At 47.6% G+C, this 22,694-nt stretch overlaps 1 protein-coding gene across 2 annotated transcripts; it reads right to left on the reverse strand.

Annotated features, from left to right (window-relative positions):
- Window positions 1–406: 406 nt before the first annotated feature.
- On the reverse strand, window positions 407–18,939 carry RLIM (ring finger protein, LIM domain interacting). 2 transcript variants are annotated; one of them, XM_071569165.1, is made up of 4 exons: window positions 18,914–18,939; window positions 8,197–8,385; window positions 7,296–7,379; window positions 407–6,507 (listed from the first exon to the last, which is right to left on the reverse strand). In XM_071569165.1, exons 2-4 carry the CDS (start codon window positions 8,363–8,365, stop codon window positions 4,973–4,975), a joined length of 1,788 nt encoding a protein of 595 aa, XP_071425266.1. In that variant the 5' UTR covers window positions 8,366–8,385; window positions 18,914–18,939; the 3' UTR covers window positions 407–4,972. The 2 variants fall into 2 exon arrangements, with proteins under 2 accessions (XP_071425266.1, XP_071425265.1); XM_071569164.1 differs by lacking the exon at window positions 18,914–18,939 and adding an exon at window positions 18,747–18,907.
- Between the last annotated feature and the right edge of the window lie 3,755 nt (window positions 18,940–22,694).

Raw genomic sequence — 22,694 nt, forward strand, 5'->3', positions numbered from 1 at the left:
GATGAAGCTTTTAGCCACATGCTGGAGTCTGTCCTGGAAGCCGCTGAGTGGAGGTGCAGGGAGGCTCAGCCCTGAGTAGGGGGCCCTGGTCCTGATGGAAACCTGAACAAGGCACAGCTACCCTGCAAAGACAACCTGCAGATGCTGCTTTGGTACCCCACTATGTCCACTGACAGATTTGCAGAAGTCTGGGACGCAGTGAGATTTATTGCTTCAGTTTTATGTACTAAGGAGCAGTAAATTCTTCCAAGAAGTTAACTCTGTACCATTCCAGCTCCTTCCTTTCTGTCCAGCTTCAAGGGAAAAGGTGTATGGAGGAAATAAATTCCTACCACATCCACCACCATTTCCTCCAGTGCATTCCCACCATAAGAATAAATCCAAGGAGTGATGATCCAGCACAAAATGAACACTTCATGCATTTTATTGAGTCTGGTTAGATCTGTATTATGACATCTTACATAAGGAACAAACTCCTCCTAAGTGTTAGCTGGCAAACCTGGTTAAACTGTGTCCAATGACCTCAGAGCATCAGTTTGTACAAATCTAGTATAAACAGATGTACTGTACAAACAAACAAAAAATAAAGAAAAATAATAAAAGAGACTGTTACATTCACAGTGGAATTCAGGGCTTCCCAACGAACAGCTTTATTGGCAGAGAGTGAAATTCAGGAAGGGGGCTCAAATATTTTAGTTTAAGGGAACAAACCCAGATAAAATAAATTGAACCAAATTCTATGGTATGTTTTCTCAGAAGAAAAAGGGGAAAAAAAGATACAGAGTACCAGAGAGGTTGGGAAGCCCCGGTATAACAGATGCAAACCTCTTTTTTAACACAACATGACTTATTTGTACATTGGCTATGTTACCATGATTCTGTCCCTTCACCCTCCTGCTTCGCTCCCTCGTCGAGGGTAAACAAAAAGGCCAGTGTACGTAAGGGCTGGAAATATTTCTGAAGTTGTTATAAATTCCCTCAATGTGGCTCCAAGCCAACCCTCATCCAAAGCTCCTCCTCCTGGGAGAAGGCACAGGAGCAGGCAGACATTCCCATGACTGGCTCCTCTCTTGCTCCCAGACCCTCACGCACCACAGGAGCCCCACGGCAGGAGCGAGAAAATGAGGACACCACTCCATGGACATGCACACTCATGACAAGGATCCCAAATGAAGGATGAGGCAGTGGCTAAGCTGATGGGATGGAGGTTTGCATGGCATGTGACAGGGAAGATCACGCTGGGAGGCTCAGAAAGCCCCTCCTGGCACTGCTCAGAGCTGGTGCTCAGCCTTACCTGCATCTGTTCTCATCCTCACTTTATCCCCTCAGTTTTAGGAGCCCCCTGGGTTGTGTGGGCAACTGTTTATCCTGCAGATCCACCAGGGAGAGGGGCCTTTGGACTCCCACATTTGCATAACCCAGATAAGTGACAGGAAACTGGGATGACAGTCGTTATGGTCCATTGTGCCAGCTCTGGTGGGAAATCCCTTCGTCTGCAAGTCGACACAATGGACAATTATGGCTCCTTCAAGCCCCGCGCGGTGTCACACCCCTGCAGCTGCTGTGCCTGCACACCAGGGCCTCCTACAAAGGGCCTTTAAATGCACCGAGGGATTGCCACGTACGCGGCACCTACTCTCATCGAATCATTTCTAACTCGACTCAATTAACTGCCTCCAAGTTCTTTGCAAAAACCCTGTTTGCCTAAAGAAATAAAAAAGTGCACGTGAAAGGGGAATCCAGCCAACACCAGGAATCATCCTTCAGCCTTTTAACAAATAAAACCCCAATTAAACAAAAAAATAAAGTGAGCCCCTACAACGGTGTCAGTTCACAATCTGAGTTAAACTATCAAACTAAATAGAGAGTACTGTGCGTTCCTGTAGGGTTTGGCTGTGACTGCTGGAACTGCTGTGGGTACAGGTCTGTCCTGTCAGAAGAGAACGAAGATCACGCGCCAGATATTCCCAGCAGCAGTTTGGATGTTCGATAAAAACAAAATATGGTAACTACTGAGCTGGGCAATGACAAGGAGAATCCTCCAAAACTGCAATAAAACCTGCTGGTCCCGCAGGGAACTTGGGCGGTGCTGACAGCAGGCGAGGAGGTCCCACACGGTGGCACTGTGACCTTGCGCTGGTGCACAAGGCTCTGTCTCTCCCGCCCCGTCGTTTCTGTCCAACCTGGAACACGACAAAACTCACCACTTTAACCCTTCATACGGCTACAGGCACGAGTGAGGCTGCTGTGTCCCTCCTGGAATATCAAGAAAACTGCAGGAAGTGCTAAATACTGATGTTACTATCAAAGTATTTCATAAACTCTAATTAGGCTAATTGTGAAACTTACTGAAATCTTTCCTATTTTGTAAGCAACTGAAATGTTAATATTGGCTTTTCCTAAACCCTGTCTAAATTTAGGTAAATAGAAACTGAATTATCAGAGGCTGACAGGCAACTTGGCTACATAAAGTTTTTGCTCCATCACCAGTTTAATTTCTGCTCACTCCTCCAGACAAATGAGCCCCCAGCCCCTACAGCACTGGGAAAAGCAGAGAAAACACAGAGAACACTCAAGCCCTCCTGAACTGAGATTAAATTACTTGTACTTGTTGGTACCATTTGGGAAATCTCCAAGATTTTTTTCCTTGCCCCAGTTACAGAAGGTAAGATGCAAAGACACTGCACTCTAAGCTGTAACAGAACTGTAAGGGTGGCTCTGCCAGCATGAAGTCACTGGGAACTCAGACCATGGCAAAGGCTGGGTGACACAGCCCAGCCCTGTTTCACTGGGATTTGGGCTCCCCTCCTTGGGGTCACCAGCTCTGGTCTCAGAGATGTACATTCAACATCTAACATGGTACTCACACAGAGAGGGGGTTATTCCCCTCTAATTCTACTCTCTGGTAAGTCAGAAAAGCTGCAGGAAACTGCAGCTGAGAGTGAGTGTTTACCATGGGAATTCTATAGGAAGAAATTTGGAAGTGTTACTTTGTCAAGGAAATTTTGGCATAAAGAACCCAGCACATGAAATCAACAGCCAGCTTCGATTTTAGAGGAATGAGCATCCAAGGGAAAAAATCTAACCCAGGAGCTCATTCTTCTGTTCCCAAAGAACACTTGAATGGTGTGGCCCAGCAGGAAGAAAGAGAGCTCAGTAGCCAGTCAGGGTTTCCCACTGAACCAAACACCACAAAGAACACACACAGAAAATAACTGGAATTTTGGGACATTGTGGAATCCTTAACTAGCTGATGAGATGTTAAAATGCCTTAAAGCAGCAATTACAGTTTAAGAAACCACCACTCTAAAACACCAAAAATGTGTCTTCATTAAGAAAAAAGAAAGAGGCCAGCTTTGGTTTTGCCCTCTGGGGAACACACATTTCCCACAAGGCAAGAGCAGTTCATATCCCTTCCCAACTACTGCCCTGGAGCTGAAATGCATAAAAACTGCTTTCCCTTTGCAGATGTAACCCAGGAGAAAAAAAATCCTTAAGAGGATGAAACCAAGTATGGGTCATTGGGGGGAAGGATGATTCCCCACACACACTGATGCAACACATCATGTAAATGATTTTAAAGGTAAATTCAATTAATTTTCATTTTTCCAACAGGAATATAAAGAGCTTGTTCAATTGTTTGTATTTTATTCTAAGAATTTGCCACACATTTTAGGTGTACTCATAATTTTCATATTTAACCTAATCCTCATAATCTGTTTTCCAGTTGACACTCAGTTAATTTCTCTGTGGCTCTTAAGTCATGGGCTACCACAACCAGATAGATCAGCAGGACCACTCAACACATCCAGAGGTTACTAACACAGCTGGTGGAGAAGGAAAAAAACCACACCTGCCAATATGTGCCTGCTGAAATTACAGAGTTGCCTCAAAAATTGAAATACTGGGCATAAACCTCACTGAGTGAACTGGTACAAACGAGTTTGTATCATGTATTTGCAACCATACCAAGAAATAACCAGCCCTTAGAACAGTTTCCAATTTTTATCATCTTTTTTTTTTGGTGGCATTACTGAGCCAAAACACTGCAATTGTAACATTTAATTTCTGGGTTTTTAATGCAATTAAATGTCTAATCCAACTGATTTTATGTTACAGTAGCTGTTCACATAAATAGTACAGATATGCACTGCTCTTGACAGGTACACAGTAACAAAGGCAGCTCTCCCGTGTTCAGTTTCCTCTCTGTGTGGTGGGGCTGTATGAAAAGCATTCTTGATTCCTAAGCATGGTACAGGTTTAATTCTTAATGCATTAGTACAACAGTGCATTGGAAAAGTACTGAGCTTCTACAAAAAAGCTTTACAGTTTTAAAACAGATTTGTTTTCTTTATTTAAACAAGCATAGGCAATTCTTATATTTCCACAACATGATAAATATCCCAGTTAAGCTAACAGCTCACCCTACAGCGTGCCATAGTGATGGGGAAAGGCTAACATTAGTGTTATTTACACAGACATGTCCAATATTAACCCAGGAGGAAAATTAAAAGTATGTTCAAGTGTGCAATTAAATTTGTATTATTTTCTCAGATAGTTGGATTTCTTGCAAAAATTCCTCTCCAACTCATGGGCACTGAGCTTGGGATGATTTCTCAAAGAATTCCTCTTAAAGCACAATCTTGAGGACAAACTCTTTATTGAACTGGGATGGCAGAGGCTGGGCAGGGGAAAGAACTTAATACTCTTCACAAAGAAAAACGTATTTTTAAGTGGGTAGATGTCTTTGGAGAAGTGAAATTTAACACCCAAACTGACTAGAACTTGAAAAACCTAATTAATTTTCCAATTTCTGAAGCCTGAATCCAGAGAAAAAGCCTTAATGAGGGAAGATTCACACTCCAAGTCATTACTATACACTGAGGTACCACTCAAAAAGTGGCCATAAAGGAAGTGACTTCTTTGCCCATCACTATCACACCAGCTGCTTGGCCATTGATTCAGAGCTCCTTCAGACAACACTCTCCCTGTTACCAGAAGCTAAGACTGCTCTGCGGCAAATGGGACAGGTGGAATTCTCCGATAACCAGCGGTCGATGCAGTGCACGTGATACTCGTGGGAACAAGGCAGCTTCCGGAGCTTGTTGCCTTCCGTGTACTCCGTGATACACACGCTACAGGTTTTCAGAGCATCGCTCTCACCGAAATTCCTCATCGCTAGGTTGTCAATCTGCTCTTTGGTGAGTCCTCTTGGTTGGTCATCGTCATCTTCGTTTAGGAGGAAAAACTGTGCAAGGCTAAGGAATGGCAGAGAACCACTTTCTTCGAAGGTGACCGATCCCCTCGTGTTCCGGCCTTCCCGCCTGGCCCCAGATGTTGAGCTAGCTTCATGGCCACCTTCATACACCTCCCCTGAGCTAACATCTGCATTTTCATTGCCTGACGTACCACCACCTCCGTTCTGTGGCTCGGAGGTGTCCACGTTCTGACTGGGATTCGGGCCACTCGGATCTGCATCGCTATCGCTGTACATGAAGTAACTGAGCTCTCCGAAGCCTGTCATTATCTGCCTCAGCATAGTCTGAATGGCAACAGACGTGGTCTCGCTCAGGCCTGTGTTTAAGATCCTACGGATGGGAATCCTAATGGTGCTGACGTAAGTTCTCACTCCGGCCCGCTCCGAGCGGGAGAACGTGCGCCTGAACCCGCCGCGCTCGCTCTCGTAGGTGACGGTGTTGTTGGGGGTCTGGGACCGGGACCGCGTCCTGTTGGCGATGCTGTCCCGCTGCCGGTACTCTCCGGGGCGGACCCTTCTCACCTGGAGATCCAGCACTATGGTAGGAGGCCTCTGCCCAGGAGCTGCCGACTCACCCGTGCCGTTTGTTTCTGAGGAACCTGCTGCTTGAGGAACAGGTCTCGTTTCAGGGGGGGAAAACAGCACTGCATTTTCACTTGGCACCTCAGTCCCCGCCGCGTGCTGCCTTAAGGTCACGTGCTGCCTGGTTCTGGAGCTGCCCTCGGCTTCGCTGGCCGAGGAGTGGTCCAGTGCTTGAGATGATGTGTTGTGATGCGGCCGGCGAGGAGCCTCGCTCACTGGATTAATAGGTGACCTACTTCTATCAGTCCTAGCCCGCGTTCTCCGCTGCTCCGGACTCCTGCTTCTGGCTCTCCTCTGCCCTCTAGGAGGGGAAGCCTCCTCCACAGTTACCTCCTCCAAAGCACTCCTTTCTGATCCAGGCTGCCTTACAGATGGTGAGTCAGACCTTGGAATTTCAGAGTCACTTTGGCTGTTTTCCAAATCCTCCCCACTGGAAGGCTCTACAGATGGCTCATTCTCAGTTTCTGGGTTTGTGTTCCCATTGTTACGGTTGACATTTATTTCCAAGCTGAACCTGAAGTCGCCACTGTTTGGGTTAGTCCTGCTCACTGCCCTCCAGGACTGGTTTCCTCGCTGCCCACTCCGCGTGGTATTGCCAGTCTGTCGGACTGAATTCAGCCAGTCTATTATAGAGTCTCCATTTGAAACATCTTCTGCGGACTCTGCACCTGTGAAAAAGACAGGGAACTACCAAAATTAGAGTACTGAGCTAATTCTGGAGTGATCTTTTCCAAGAACATAATTGCTTAGTTTAACAAGTGACAATTTAGAAGTGCTGAATCCGACCAAGTGCTGCTGTGGTTTCACACACAGCATGACAATTCCCAGCTACCAGAGCTCTAAGGGAGCAGGAGTGGACACTGCTCTAATGTGGACAGAGTGGCTGCAGCCACTACAGAGCAAAAAGTCATCAAAATAACACATATTGTATATCTTAAGTAAATGTAAAGACACCTCAAGTGTCATAACACATCAATATTCTGTGTTTTCCAAACAATTCAATGATCTATTGGCCATTAAATAGAGAAGTTCGTCCTGAGCCTTCACATGAAAAGCTTTATAGCAAGTCTGTCTCACTGAAGAAGGAACCCCAGTGGTCAGCTCCAAGCACTGTCCACCAGTCTCTACAGAAGCACCTTTGGAGCAGCAGAATGGCAAACTGAAAAAGAGGGAATGCCAAAAAGCATCCCAGAAGAGAACAGACAGGAAGGCAATTAAAAAAAAAAAAGGCAAAAGAAACAAACCTAAGTGAAACTATCTTGATTCAAGTAACAGATGTGTTATGAATGAAATCTGTCCCAAACTGACCTCTGCAGCAGGTGTCAGACAATGTTCACTGAGTTTTGAAACAAAGCTCACCTTGCACCTGCCTAGGCTTAACTTGTTCCACTCCTGCACTCAAGTTAAGGTCCGCCCGGGGTGCTAAGTTAAGAGTTTGCACAAATACTGTATATACCTCTATTCTCATCACTGTTTTGCTGTGGTGGACCTTCTTTAACTTGGTGTAGCCTTCTCAGCAACTCTTCTTCAGTAATTTCACCTTAGAAAATAAGCAAAAATTTCCAAAAAATATTTCCAAATCATATATGTATATATGTCATATAAGCATCATCAAAAGCTTCTCAAGAAGGTACAAGTCACTGCTTGTCTCTTGTCTGATCAAATCCTGCCCTACGGACACTGCTGAGCAGGTTGCTGAGGGGAAGCTCAGACACTTTAGCACTGTTGTCCCAAATAAGCTCTGCTGAAGCTGAAATATCCAACAGCTCCATCCCATTCAGTACAGATCTGCTCTCTGGTTCTGTAACCTCTACAGCTTAGCAGCAATTTTTGTCATCCCGTTTGTCACCCATTGAATGGCTGTCCAGAGTACAATTTGAGGTAACACTTTCACAAGCATGAAAAAAGGTTTAAATTAGTTGAAGTCATGGTTTGAATTAGGTATTATCCTGTAAAGAGCCAATTTAAAGTAATAAATCAATTGAGAACTGAAATCAAATGCCCATGCAGGATCTCTCACCAGACCACTTTACCCTAGGTACAAACTCAGCCTCAACAGCTTAAAATTTGCACACAAACACTTAGGGAAGACTTTTTTCCATCTCAGGGCCCGTAACTGGAACTGGGTCAAATCTGGGTGTTCCTGCCGAGTTGTGTAAACACTAAACTTTTGTAACCACCTCTTCACTAGTCAGGGGCCCACTCCAATTTGAGTGTGTACAAATTAGCAAGAAGCTACTTCCTCCCATGACACAACCACAGCACACAAACTAAACGGGTGGAACCATTTCAGGGGAACAGAAAAGGACACAAATTGCCTGCAAGCAATTCTAGTAGGATGGACAAGCATTACCCACCTGGTGTTCCTAACAAATTGTTATCTCTCATAAGCCTGTAGTCCTCTTCACTCAGGTTGTTCACAAACTGATAGAAAGCTTCCTCTCGATCCAACCGGTCCAGCTGACTCTGCCGTTGTGCTTCTGATTGATCAATATTTCCTTTATCACCAGAATCTGAGCTTTCCATCTTGATGAGTGGGAGAGTACCTAAAAAGGGAGGAAACAAACCCTTCACTGAGTGCAGTGAAATATGGCACGACATTCAGGCATGTTTACAATGTAGAACAGAGGACAGGTTAAAGCACTTGGCTCATGAAGCTTCAGTTAAGATCAGGTGCCACAACCACAGGGATCAAAACCAAAGCCCTTCTCAAAGCATGAACCTCTCCAGGCAGTACAAACCAAATCAATGCCCATCATTACCAAACACTCAACAAAGCAACAGGTATGAGCACACAGGGTATTGATGCCAAAGGGGTCTTTGATTTTTCAATTTTCATATTTTGCTGATTTTAAGAACACAATAGATGTAGCACTGTAGATTTTTAGTGGGTTAATATTTAGCTACTTAAGGTCTTTCTATCTCTACCCCTGCTCCAGAACAGGCAGCTAAGATCTTCTGGCTGTTCAGTCCCTTTCTCAAGGTACAAGACTGGAGGATATCAGAGGGAAACATAAGCACAAAGCAGAGTGACCCGGAGCACTGGAGAGCGTCCAAAAGACCTTTGTGTGCTGAAGAAGAGGAGGTGGATGAAGACAGGGGGTCTCGACGACCCCAGCCTCAAATCCGGGGAGGTGGGGACTGGGAAGGGACAGAGGTGGAACTGGACATGTGTAAGGTAGTGATTGGATAGATTATAAAAGCCATGGAAATCAAAGCTTGCACACGTGTCTGTGCATTCCTGGATGAGCCAAACTGCTCATTAAAGTAACTACCCCTTATCTCATCTCCTACTAAAACTCAGCTTGGAGTCCTTTTTACAGACTTTTAAGGCAACAGTATCACCTGTCAAAGCCTTAGTCCACCTTTACATCCACAGAGCTGACCAGGTGTCCATGACTCTCTGCTTTTGGCATAAATACCCCTCACACCTCACCAAGCAGTCCGACAGCTGAGCCGTGCAGGGCACAGGCCATCCGTGATCACACTCCCTCTGACTCTAAAAGGTGTTCACTGCTTTTCCTGCCTGCTACAAGAAACACTTTTAATCATCCCTGAGATTAGCTCAGTTGGTTAAAACTTGGTTGTAGTAATGCCAAGGTCATGGGTTCAATCCCCTCTGTGGGCCATTGACTTAAGAGTTGGACCTGATGATCCTTGTGGGTCCTTCCAACTCAGAGTACTCTGTGACTCTGATTTTGTATATCCAAGTGCATTTGAACAGAATGAAAGGGTATGAAGAACTCAAATATAGAAGATGCTACAGAACACTATGGGCAAAAAAAGAAAAGGTTCTTGTTTCCTCAAACGAGAAGAGTTTGTAAAATCAACTTTAGTGTTTTACATGAAGAGAATGTTCTTTCAAGTTTCAGCATTTACTGAATTACTGATGTTGACAACCAAAATTTCCAAGACAAACTCACAGCACATACCAGGTGTACATCTGCTTTCAAGAACTGCACTTTGGCCACAACAACCCCCTGCAGCAGCACAGGGTGGGCACAGAGTGGCTGGAGAGCAGCCAGGGGGAAAGGGACCTGGGGGGATTGAGGGACAGGAAGCTCAACATGAGCCAACAGTGTGCCCAGGTGGCCAAGAAGGCCAATGGCATCCTGGCCTGGCTCAGCAATGGGGTGGCAGCAGGCCCAGGGCAGTGACCCTTCCCCTGGACTCAGCACTGGGGAGGCCACACCTTGAGTGTTGTGTTCAGTTCTGGGCCCCTCAGGTCAGGAAAGAGATTGAGGGGCTGGAGTGGGGCCAGAGAAGGGCAACGAGGCTGGAGAAGGGACTGGAGCACAAGCCCTGTGGGGAGAGGCTGAGGGAGCTGGGGGTGTTCAGGCTGGAGAAGAGGAGGCTCAGAGGTGACCTCAGCACTGTCTGGAACTGCCTGAAGGGAAGTTCTGGCCAGGTGGGGGTTGGTCTCTTCTCCCAGGCACTCAGCAATAGGACAAGGGGGCACGATGGGCTCAAGCTCTGCCAGGGGAAATTGAAGTTGGAGAGCAGAAAAAAATTCTTTGCAGAGAGAGTGCTCAGGCATTGGAATGGGCTGCCCAGAGAGGGGGTGGATTCCCCATCCCTGGAGGTTTTAAACTGAGATTGGCTGTGGCACTGAGTGCCATGATCTGGTAAAGGGACTGGAGTTGGACCAAGGGTTGGACTTGATGATCTCGGAGGTCTTTTCCAACCCAATCGATTCTATGATTCTGTGTTGCATATTTTTAAATATAATATTCTCATATTGTTTTTCATTTGGATGAAATACTTGACAGTGTCTCAAAGAAAATTATCGATGAATTTTGTGTCTGTATCTGATAAACACTATAATGAAATACATGCAAATGCAGGAGACATTCTGGCACTGGCTGTGCCATGCACATGTATCAAATGAAGATAAAATAACTGGTTTCCTTGATCACTGTGCCTCACTATTCACACATCAAGAATATTCCTGCACAACTGGTAGAATCTACTTACTCAGAGAGGTGATTAGCAAGCTAATCCTCTGCATGCTAAAAAGCTCTGCAATAACACTCTCCATCAGAAAACATTCCTTTCATTTAAACCCTACTTCATGTGACATGAAAATACTGTTAGAATAAAGCTTTTCTGCTTCTCGCTGGAAAATGTCCAACACTTCGACATCTGTCTGGTGGAAAAAGCATCTTTTTTGGGTTTGTCAGCACAGCTGTCAAGTCAGGACTGCCCAGTTTACATTAGTGCTTCTCCACAGAAGAGCAGCACTGCATGGTCTCCACGGGCACTTGATTTCAGCTGCTATGGTGAAAATTAAAGTGCGTGACGACCTCGGTGTGTAACACTGCAAAAATTCCACAGGGTAGGACATCCTATTATTGCAGACTTGTAAATTATGAAATGGCTGCTCCAACCCTCTTTGTCTCGAGTTGGAATGTTAGGTTAGTGCCATTAACTTGTTGCCACTCAGGGTGTCGTTTGGTTCTGTGAAGTTGTGCCATTTTGCCAAAGCAGTTACACGTTTTTCCAGGAATCAGCAGCAAGCGCAGGGCCAGCCCTGACTCACAGGGAGTCATCAGCTTTCTCTGCATTTCTGATCCCTGGTGCAGTGCAAAGGCTGCACATCTGCAGAGGGGCACGTGACGTGCTGTCCAGCCCCGAGCAGTGACCCCACTCCCAGGGGCAGCTGGGCCAGCAGGGACACCCAGCTCTGACCCGGCTCAGTTGGGCAATCCGTGTGCCCCCCGCGTGTCCTGCCAGCGGGAACACCCTCTGCTTCACAGCCAATCACCTTTGACAAGCCTTCTGGAGCACAGTCATGACCCCAAGTAACACATTCTACAGAAGATCTTGGAAATAATGACAGCTGCTTTTCAAAGTAACATCTGAATAAAAGCCTCAAGCAGAATGAGAGACTTGGATCAAAAATAAAGCCTTGCAAGATGCATTAGTTCTCTGGGAATACACATCAAAACTCTTAACCAGCATTCCCTCCTTCAGGATAACAATGAAACAAAGTCTACAATAAGATTAAGAAAATGAGCACATGCAGTAAGATGCCAAGGAACAGGAGCAGCACAAAGTTTTGTAAAATATTTTACCCCAAACGACTGCCAGCTTGGGATTTACTGACTGCAAAACACAGAGTGTCTCCATAAAGATGGCAAATCAACATCTTTGTAACATCAGCCTAATTCTACAACAGCTTTTAAAAAAGAAAACCTCACTATGCATACAAAGCATGACCTTGGTTTGCTGCTTATGCTTTGAAATCTTCCTTTTAAGTGAATATTCCAGTGCTCTCAGGCACCTTGGCTGTACCAACCCCATTGGACTCGGGCATTTGCTACTCCATTTCAGAAAAAAAGGGGCACCCTGGGCAGGGAAAAAGAGAGAGCCCAAACAAGTCAAGTGGGGGAAAAAAAAGAATTTTTCTCTCGTCTTCACCAACAGACTAATGTGCAGTTCAGTATGTGACTCTTTAGGAAATGCTCTGAATAAGGCACTTCCAGGTTTGCTCCTCTTTGCTCCTCCATCATCTCTTACCTCCCCTCCTAAACTATAAAATCAGCTTAACAGGCAAGATTGAAAAGACATTATTGCCTCAGGGGTAGGATTTGAATGAAGAATTTAACTGACATTGAGACTATTTCTACTGGTGACAGACTGTGCTGCTGTGAGAGATCGCCCCAGCCCACCACGCCCCAGTGTCACCGTCCTACAATGCTGAGGGTCTGTATGGGATGTTTCCATTGCTGGACATACAGAGGGCACAGAAATGCCCATCAAGGCACTGGCCCTGCCCTATCACTGACAGTAAATGGGATGACACTCTTCAAACCACAGCTCTGATACCAAAACCAGCCAAGGAAAAATAGGATTTCTCCCCCAAGGCTTCTGCTACTTCCTGTCTCTTCCCTGTCCACTCAGCTCAGCGTCCACATTGTGCAGTTTAAGCCTCGCCTCCCACACAGCTGCAGAGCACTCCATCCATCACAGACTGAACTCAGCAGAACATCTAGACCAGTCCTGCCTCAGCACGACTCCACAGGCCCCTTCTGGCTGTCCAGCAGCAGTTCCAGGCTGGGAGTTACTACTCCTATCACAGCATCGGCAGAGTGGCAAAAATAACTGGAAAAATCTGTCCCTCCCTCAGGATTCTGCTCTCAGATCACACCCTGAAGAAAATTAAGACTGGCTTAAGGAACTGACTCCAGTGACACAGGGAAACCTGATGAGGGCAAACTAACAGGTGTCCTATTAACTTACAACAAAATAACCACCATTTCATTATCCACTAAGCAGGTAGGCTCCAACCTTGTTTCTCTTCCTTCCAGTGGTATAGTTCAACTCAAAGTAAGACTTTGTTCTTATTGAAGCTAAAGATTCACAGTTTCCTTCTTCAGTGTCCTTCCCTGTCAGTCCTGAGTTGACAAAGGGTGGGGAAGTTCACAACCATGAGCAGGAAGTTCAGACCTGCTGGTTATTGCCAGCTCAGCTGAGACACCCAGCAATGACAATCTCTGCATGGGAAAGGGGGGGATGACCACCCAAAGGGTGCACAAAGCAAGGCATTCATTCTCCTTTAAAAAAGGGAAATACTCTTTAGCAGCTGAATATCCAACACAGCAACTTCAGTGAATTCTTAATTGGTGTTTCCATCCTTCCACAAGTCAGCAAAGTGCCTTCCCTGCAGTTCCCCTCAACCACCTCAGAGGTTTCAGAGCACAAATGACTGGCTGTCTCTGCTGCTCCAGACTGCAGCAAACCCCCAAAAGCCATTGTTTGTTACATCCTTTTATTCAAGAGGAAGCAATACTTTGTTCTTTTGGAAAGGAACTATTTCAGAGTACCAGACATTCCCTCAATAATACAAAGTTATCATTCTCACAGCACAACAATTATTTTATGTTTTCTCTTATGACAAGTTGTGTGTCCAGTCAGGAATGTACTACTGCTGAAAATCCAGAGCTCACAGCCTGGTGGGACAGCAAGCAGGGGTAACACAGCTGTGATACCCAGTTACCTCCAACACCAACTCAGGGCACCTCCACGCTGCTCACAGCACTTATGGACCCCAACATTCTTCCCAGAATGGACCAGAAGGCACTGGGATACTCACTAGTCCAAGTGGTATCTCCTGACATGAGTCATCTGTACTGAACACCAGGACAACACCTTAGTCTGCAGCCCTGATTTGTTAAAAGCTTAAAAGAAATCCCATAAAACATTAAAACTCTCTGGACACCAACTAGGCACAACTTCGGAGACCTGACAAATTCCAAAGTCACTCATTAGTGGGGTTAAATGACAAGCAATACCTTAAACCCTTCATTAGATTTATGGGGCAAGTCCCAAGTTTTCACAGGACAAGGCACGGAATTAGTTAAGCTGCACACACAGCTCAGCTTCTCCCAGAGCTGTGCAACAGGAACTTCCTCTGGAACTGCCCCCGGGAGGTGTGACTGGTATTTCAGCCCCACCTGGGAACCTGCCATGCCCTGTGTGGCAGGAATGTCCCCTGAGCTCCCTCACGTCCCAGAGCACAGTTAATTCCTCTGCATACACAGAAAGGAGGATGGCACTGGGAGTGTTCCACAGGTGTCCTCGGCACAGGCCAACTTCCCATTTATGATTCACAACCTCATCTTAATTAGGTCCTTCAACCTGTTGAGCACCTTCCTTGTTTCCAGTCTGCACAAATCATGCCATCCTTGCACTACAGAAGTGACTCAGTAAAAGCCAGAAAATATATTTTTGGGTTATTACAAACTACTTTTCCCTGCCCTGCTCTCAGGGAACAAACCTCAGAGACATTTCAGCTCCACACGAGCCCAGCACAGCTGTCCAAGCAGCAGCAGCTCCAACGTGCCATCCCACCCCATTTGGCAGGACCTGCACTCCCCCCAATTCCGTGGCTCAAATGACACAGAACAGCAGCCAGAACAGGCAGTTCTCTTACCCTGAGCTCTTCACACTAGCACAACAGAACCAGCTTCACGTGCAACGTTCACCCACCCCACCTCCCAGGAACTGGAGCTTCCTACAAGGATTCAAAGTTGAAAAAGTTTCCATGCCAGTCAGAATCCCATTTCTCAACACTGAAAGCCAGCAGGGAGTAAGATATACCAGAAACTACATTCTCATCTTAAATATTTCATCATTCCAGTTTGCAAGCTCAAAAGCAGAAGCAAAAACTGTCAGTGAGTCCCATCATTAAAGGGGAAAGATCCAATAAGACACTGAAATTAAAGTCATCTATTTCCATTCCACATGGAGCCTCATTATGTAAGTTTTTTCCCTGATGTTATTTTCTATTTTCACTCTCAAGATCGAGGTTCTTTCCAGACTTCTACCAAACTCACCCCAAATTTTAAACCCTGTGTCCTCTTTGACCCCAAAATTACCACTTTGGAAGAGCTGGGAGGTAACTCTGCCTTCTAGTGAAGTGTTGTGTGTAAAACTGAAATGCCAGTTTAACAAGGAGTGTTATTAAACATCCACTCAGCTGTTTCACCACCCCAGAGTGTTTCAAAGCAAAGGCCCTACAACAAGATGTCATTCTGAACATATGTTTGAAACAATAGGAAGCAGATGGAACAGTTGCAGAAAATTCCACAGAATTAAAAAAAAAAAGACACTTCAGCAGAATCAATTGTTGGGACAGAGAATAGAAATACTAACAAGTGCTGAAAAGTCAAGGAGAAGTGAAGAAGTCGGGGTAAGTGTGACAGGGCAGAGTGCAGCAATTCCAGAACGCTGTGGAATCAAGATGGAGCTCTGAAAATAAAATGTGTAACAACTGCCAGAATCCAGGGCTTCATATTTAATCATCTGCACTTACTAAAACAACACTTTTCACATTCAAGTGGAAAATAAAATGAAGATAGTTCTGCCTTTTGCCATCAAATTTGGGTATCACAAAAGAGAAACAGTGTCTGCAGAGGAGGACAAGTTTCCAGCTCTGGAATCTCATGAAATGATGCTCTTTCCACCCAGAAATGAGCTCCATCAGCAAGCAGAGGCTCAAGGGAGAAGCAAAGCTGCACACAAGTAACCAGTGTGGGCACAGAGACAGCGGCACAACCAGGACTGATGGCTGAGGACAAGAGTGTTGGAATTCCTGAAGAAACAGAGCTTGGGTTAGAGAAAGCACTAAGCCAATCAACACTCACTGAATGTCAATTACAAAAGGAAACCCCACTTTTAAATTGATTACTAAATCTGTGTCCACACAACTGCTGCCAGTCCAGCTGCTGCCAACAGCAACAGGCCCCCAGAACTGTGAGAATCACCACAACCCACTCGGGAATTCCGACAGTGCATTCTTGTTCTGGTTGACACCCAGTGCCCAACCAATACAGAGCAAAATAAATGCAATAAAATCTACTGGAATTTGCATCAGCATCTGCAGGATGAGAACTCCCTTTCTGCAGACAGCCCCAGGCTGCAGCACTTTAGCCAGACTGTGCACACCCCCCCTGCACATGGAACCTCAGAGCGCTCTGGGCAAGACGTTTCTCAGTTACCAAACTGAGATAAAACGTGGGATGACTTTTCCTCCACATCCAACTCTCCCTGGATGGTTTGCTGAGATCACACCAGCCTGCAGAGCTCCTGGAGGGCAGAGCTGAGCTTCCACACTGCTCTGCAGCCACAACTTATCACCAAGAACCTCATTAACACAACCTGAGCAGCCTGAAGGAGACCAGGCTGGTGTTTCCATGGGGTTACCAAAGCAGACCCAGCCCCTGGGACGCTCCTGGCTGGCCCTGCCCACCACACAAAGCTCCTGACTCAGTTATTACACTGCTCACAAGTTTTGGTTCTGAGATGCCAACACTGCCATAAAAATATCTTGAAGAGAGAAATGGTCACATTTGTTTTCATCCCTTCCAGGTTAAATTTTGCAAGCTCAGGAATTGACAGGTTTTCACTAAGACTGAGATTGAACCACAAAAACTTGGATAAACACCCAACGATCACGTTTGGATTCAAATGTTTCAATATGTGGCAAATTAAGTCCTCTACAAAAAAAAAAAAAAAAGAACAGTCCAACAATGTGTTGTTACATTTAACTGGACTTATATGCAACGTTTAAACTCAAGTATATGACAGAAAAAAACCAAAGTGTATCTTCCCTGCAACTGGAATAATTCCACTGAGATCAACAAATTTATTTAGATACATTCCCATGGGAAGGAGGGATAAAACAAGAAGGCAGGTATATGATATAGGGGTGTTTTGAAAGTATTTCCACTTAAGGAGCACACCAAAAACACCCACTTAAACCCACCTCCAATACACATATTGGAGGGCAGACACTTGTCCCTCCCCTGAGCATGTCTGGGAAGCCACAAACATGGAAACAACCAGGACACACACGACAACCACTGCAGGCTTGAGAAATGCTGGTGTGGTTATTTCAGTGACAAACAGAGTTGCTGATGAAGAGAACACTGAGGTGGTTCTGCTTTAGTGGTCTGACACAACAAGAGGCCCTTAATTTTATAACATGTGGTGTGTTTGCCCTTCCCCAGACTGAGCTGCAACTCCTTTAATTCCCAAATGGTGAACCTGGAGAGGGAACACGCTCAGCTTAAGTGCACTACAACAAAACTAAACATCTGACCCTCAGTTAAAGATAATTAACTGCCCAAGAAGCAGCCAACAGTTTGGTTTTTTAAAAGATCTGACAAGTCACTGCAATTAAAACTCAGGGACAAATAAGTGCCAGAACTTCTTTAGCATTTGGACAACTATTTTCTACTTGAAATGAGGCAGTCCTGCCAATATGGTCAGGGGAAATAAACGTGGTATGTGATGACACCACCGGGTACTATCAAGTCTGAACTCTTGTTGAGAAGCTTCTCTGTATTCACCTTCCTGGAAAATGGCAAAACAAACAAAACAACTATTAAAAAAATCAATGTCTTTTGCCATGAAACCTTTTGTCAGGCTCCTACTACACACAAATATATATATATATATATATATATATAATATATATATAATATATATATATATATAATAATATATATGCATAATAGATCTTAATAAATACAATATACATATACATATATATTATAATAAATACAATATACATATATATTATTATATATAAGCTGCTATTGCCCCTCAATTAGAACAGATCACTGAAGATAAACACGCACATCCAGCAGGACTTGGCAATGGTTTCAAAACACACAGAAACCTTAAACGTTCACAAACAGCACTAAAAGGGGCAGGGGAAAGCTCGCACAGGAAACTATACGGTGACAGAGCAAAGATGACGTGACCGACTGGGGAGAAACTCGGCCCAGGAACAGCGAACACCGCAGGTCTGAGCAGGCCCCGAACCGCTCCAGGCGCCGCGGGACGGCCCGAGCCGCAGCGAGGCCTCCTGTCCAACCCCGCACGGGCACCCGCAACCCGGAGCCCCCCACAACCACACAGGGCACCCCCGCAAACGGGCCCCGAGCAGCGGCGACACCGCCCCTCGCTGCCCCCGAACGGGCCCGGCTGCCGCTCCTGCCCCCGCCCCGCCGGGCACGGGCGGCCGAGGCCCCGCACCCCCCGGTTCCCGCAGCCCCCGGCCCGGCACCCGCTGAGGCCCCGCATCTTTTCGAGCCCCGCACCTGCTGAGGCCCCGCACCCTCCGAGCCCCCGCACCCCCCGGGCCCGGCCCGAGCGGCGGAGGCGGCGGGAGGCCCCTCCGGGAGCGCGGCCCATCCGGGCACACCCGCGCTCGCTCCGCCATCGCCGCCCCCCGCCCGCTCACGGCAGCGCCGACCGAGCCTCCCGCGCCCCGCCGGGCCCGCGGCCGCCCCCCGAGCGCGGGCTGAGGGACCCTGGGCCGCCCCCGCCTGCCCCGGGCCTCTCCCCTCCCTTCCCCGGGCCATTTTGAGAGCCCGCCCCCGGCCCCGCTGCTCACCGCTCACCGCCCGCCGCCGCCGCCCACCCCCGGCGCTGTGGGTGCGCCGCCGCCCCGTGCCGGTGCCGGTGCCGGTGCCGGTGCCGCGCTCCGCCCGCCCCGCCGCGCCCGGCCCTGCCCGCTCAGGCCCTGCCCGTTCAGGCCGCCATTTTCTGCCCCATTGTTACCAAGGAACGGGGGCCGGAAGTGCCGCCGACACGCGGAAGTGGAGGGGCGCGCGCGCCCCCGCGCAGGCGCGGCCCGGGGGGGGCAGCCCCGCCCAGCGCGCGCGGCCGCGGCCCTCAGGGCCGGCCGCCATTTTGGAGGGGCAGGAGCGCAGGGAGGGGCGGGACGGGGGGGCTGGTACGGAGCCCCCCTCGGCTCACGGGCCTCTCCCTTCCACCCACGGACCCCTTTTCGGCCCACGGATCCCCTGTCGGCTCACGGACGGCGCCCTCATCCGGCCCACGGGCCTCTCCCGGCCGACGGACCCCTCCTCGGCCCAGGGACACCACACAGACCCCTCCCTCGGCCCACGGGCCCTTCTGGGCCTCCGGACCCCACCCCATCCCCTGCCCACGGAATCCCCCCCCTCGGCCCACGAACCACTGCCCAAGGTCCCCCCCCCCGGCCCACGGACCTCCCCCGTCGGCCCACAGAGCCCCGGGAGCGTGCAGGGCATTGGGATTCGCCCGTGGTGAGGCACAGCAGGAGGGTCTGTCCCCCCACAATCCTGTGGTTTTGGGGCGTTTCGTGTGACCTCAGGTGTGTTTGTGCTAGACAGAGCTGACTCTAATCCAGGCTGACAGTTCCAAAAAACAAGTGCAAATTGCTAGGACTGTTGTCTGTCAGGACATTCACTGCCCTGCCTCGCTAACCATGGACGTTCCCCCCCCCCCCCCTCCAACTGTGGCCATTCATTCCCTTCTAACCATCAACATTCCTCCCTTCTAACCATAGACATTCATTCCCTTCCAACCATGGAAATTCCACCTCTCTAACCATGGACATTCCACCTCTCTAACCATGGACATTCCACCTCTCCAACCATGGACATTCCACCTCTCCAACCATGAACATTCCTCCTCTCTAACCATGGGCATTCCTCCCTTCTAACCATGGCCATTCATTCCCTTCCAACCATGGACATTCCACCCCTCTAACCATGGACATTCCACCCCTCCAACCATGGACTTTCCACCCCTCCAACCATGGACTTTCCACCCCTCCAACCATGGACTTTCCACCCCTCCAACCATGGACTTTCCACCCCTCCAACCATGGACTTTCCACCCCTCCAACCATGGACATTCCACCCCTCCAACCATGGACATTCCACCCCTCTAACCATGGACATTCCTCCCTTCTAACCATGGACATTCATTCCCTTCCAACCATGGACATTCCACCCCTCTAACCATGGACATTCCACCCCTCTAACCATGGACATTCCTCCTGTCTAACCATGGCAGGATTTCCCTCTCACCTGTGGTGAATCACAGACAGCTGGCACACCATATAAAAGCTGGGTTATTCCTGGTTTCCAATCTGAGCCTTAATTAATTGCTTGCCACACTTCCCACGTGCTGTAGGGCTCAATTTTCCTGCAGTTTTCCCCCTCTCCCCAGACACTGTCCAAGGGCAGGTGTGTTCCCTGCAGGGTCAGCTCATCTCCCTCGTGGCATTCTGGCACAGAAGTGAAATCAGGAGTCAGGGAGACAAAGTGGGGAAAAACCTGTGGCTGAAAAGAAGTAGAAGAGAAAGCACTGCAGTCTGGTTTGGAGCTGGGGGGGTTTAAGGAGAGGGAAAGGTGAAGGCTCTGCAGACTTGTCTCCCATACAGGGACTCCCACAGAGTCTTGGAAGATCCATTTTAATGCCTAAAAACATCTTGCAAAGGCCTTGCAAGTAAATCATCTTCATTTTCAAGCAGTAGAGGATACACAGAGGAGAAACATATTCCTGAGAGTTCACACAGTTTCAGGAGGCCCACAAGACACCTTTGTTTCTCCTTTTGGCTGTTTATTATTATAATAATAGTGAGATCACTCTGGTGTTGAGGGTGTGTTGCATTTAAAGGCTGTTGAAACTGTTACATAGAAAGATACAAGCCCAACTCCTAAAGAGAATGAAGGGGGTTTATATATTGACAGTTCAATTTCTCCTGTCAGACGTGAGAACTCAGAGGCAGCTGCAGTGTCTGTGCTGGAGAGGATGGGGAGTAAGGGCCATATTTCTCACCAGTTTTCCTTGCACACCAGGAAGGAAGATCCCCAAATCCTTAGCAATGGAGAGCAGAAGCAATCCCAGTTTCACCTGCAGCAGATGAGGGTTCCAAACTGTGTTTGTGTTGCAGTAACCAGAACCTACAGCACGGGAGTTTATTACAGCTGTAGCAGGACAGGTGGTACCTGATCCAGCATAACTTGGAGTGCCAGAGAGGTGACACCTAACCCAGCATAAAACTTGCCTGCAGAAGGTTCACCTGCTCTGTTTTTAAAAGGGAATTGGAGTTGGGTGAGTTTAAATCAGACCAGTCCTTTGCATGGTTGGTGCAATTACAGTTCGAGTTACTGCAGGGTCCAACCATGACCCAACAGCTCTGGTTTGACTGTTCAGTGGGAGTAAAATGCAAGAAGAAAAACTAAGGAGAGAGAATGGAATGTCACAAAGTAATTTTGCAGTGTCCATGCACCAAAACATTCCTCATGGGGAAAAGTAGCCTGAGCCACGAGAGATGGATCTTTTTATTTGAGTGCCCCTTGTTTTGTGGAAAGAAAACTCCACATCCAGTGAGGTTTTAGAGAGGGACGTTTATCCCAGGCCTGGGTGCAGGGGGGAAGCTCCTCCAAGAACATGCACCCCTGGTGGAGTGAACAACTGCTTTATATGCAAGTTCTACATATTTATTATTTCTCATGCATAAACATTATTTTCTTAGAGAGGGCAGGGTTATTATAATGAGTTTCAAGAACTCATTTCCCTTCCTGTGCCTGCGTTTTCCCTCCTGGGAATTCGGGGCAGGGTCTCTGCTGGGCTTTGGGGATGAAGTTGATGGTCCTCCTCCTGTGAACTTTTTACCTTTTGCTCAAAACTGCCCCAAACCAGCTTTGTTGGCACCTGCAACTGGTCTAATTGGCCAATTTCTCTCCTTATCTTGTTCTTTTGACATGTTTCCTGGTTTATCTTCATTTCATGGGGTATCCCGGCTGTTTTAATTAGTCCAACAGGCTCTGGGGCCTCTTGGTGTGGCACCTTCAAGGACAGGTCTGTGCCTTGTGAGTTTTGCTGTATGTTCTACAGTTAATTTTATAATAACTACTAAGCAAATTCTATGATAGGTATATCAATTAATAACATTATCAATTAATAAGCACAAGTCCCCCCAGTCAGCTACCCCTGAGTGGCTGGAGAGGAAGACCCTGTGGCTGAGCGTGTGGGCACACTCATTTCTGACAGGCACCTTTGAAGCAGGGAAAGGATCCATCCCGTTGTCCAGCATGGCTGGTTCAGGGAGCAGATGATGGCCCACAGTCTGTCATGGACACAGCCCTGCACTGGCAGTTGCCAGGGCAGGCCCCAGGGTGGGTGCTGGCCATGGGCACCGCGGCAGGACGGCCCAAAGCGCCGGGGACATCGGGGCGAGGGGGCTGGGACAGAGGGAGGATGCAGGAAACTGAATCCCACCTTTCCTCCCCACCTTTGCTGGATACCAGGCAAGGTCAGAGAAGGATAAAAGTGGGGTTGTTTTACACCAGTAGCCCAAGTAGCAAAATGTTTGGGGTTAGTTATTGAGCAAATGGGAGTGGAGCACATTCTGTTTGAGTGGAGGGAGGGAATGATGCTTTGTGCTCCTGGAACAGCCTCCTGGTGTTCAACGACATCTGCCAACTCATTCTGTTTGGTTCATTCTTTCCCCCTCAAGAAAATACTTATAACTGATTAATCTTACCAGAAGTCTTGAAAACCA

The sequence above is a fragment of the Pithys albifrons genome, chromosome 14 (genome assembly GCF_047495875.1).
Source record: "Pithys albifrons albifrons isolate INPA30051 chromosome 14, PitAlb_v1, whole genome shotgun sequence".
Taxonomy (NCBI): domain Eukaryota; kingdom Metazoa; phylum Chordata; class Aves; order Passeriformes; family Thamnophilidae; genus Pithys; species Pithys albifrons.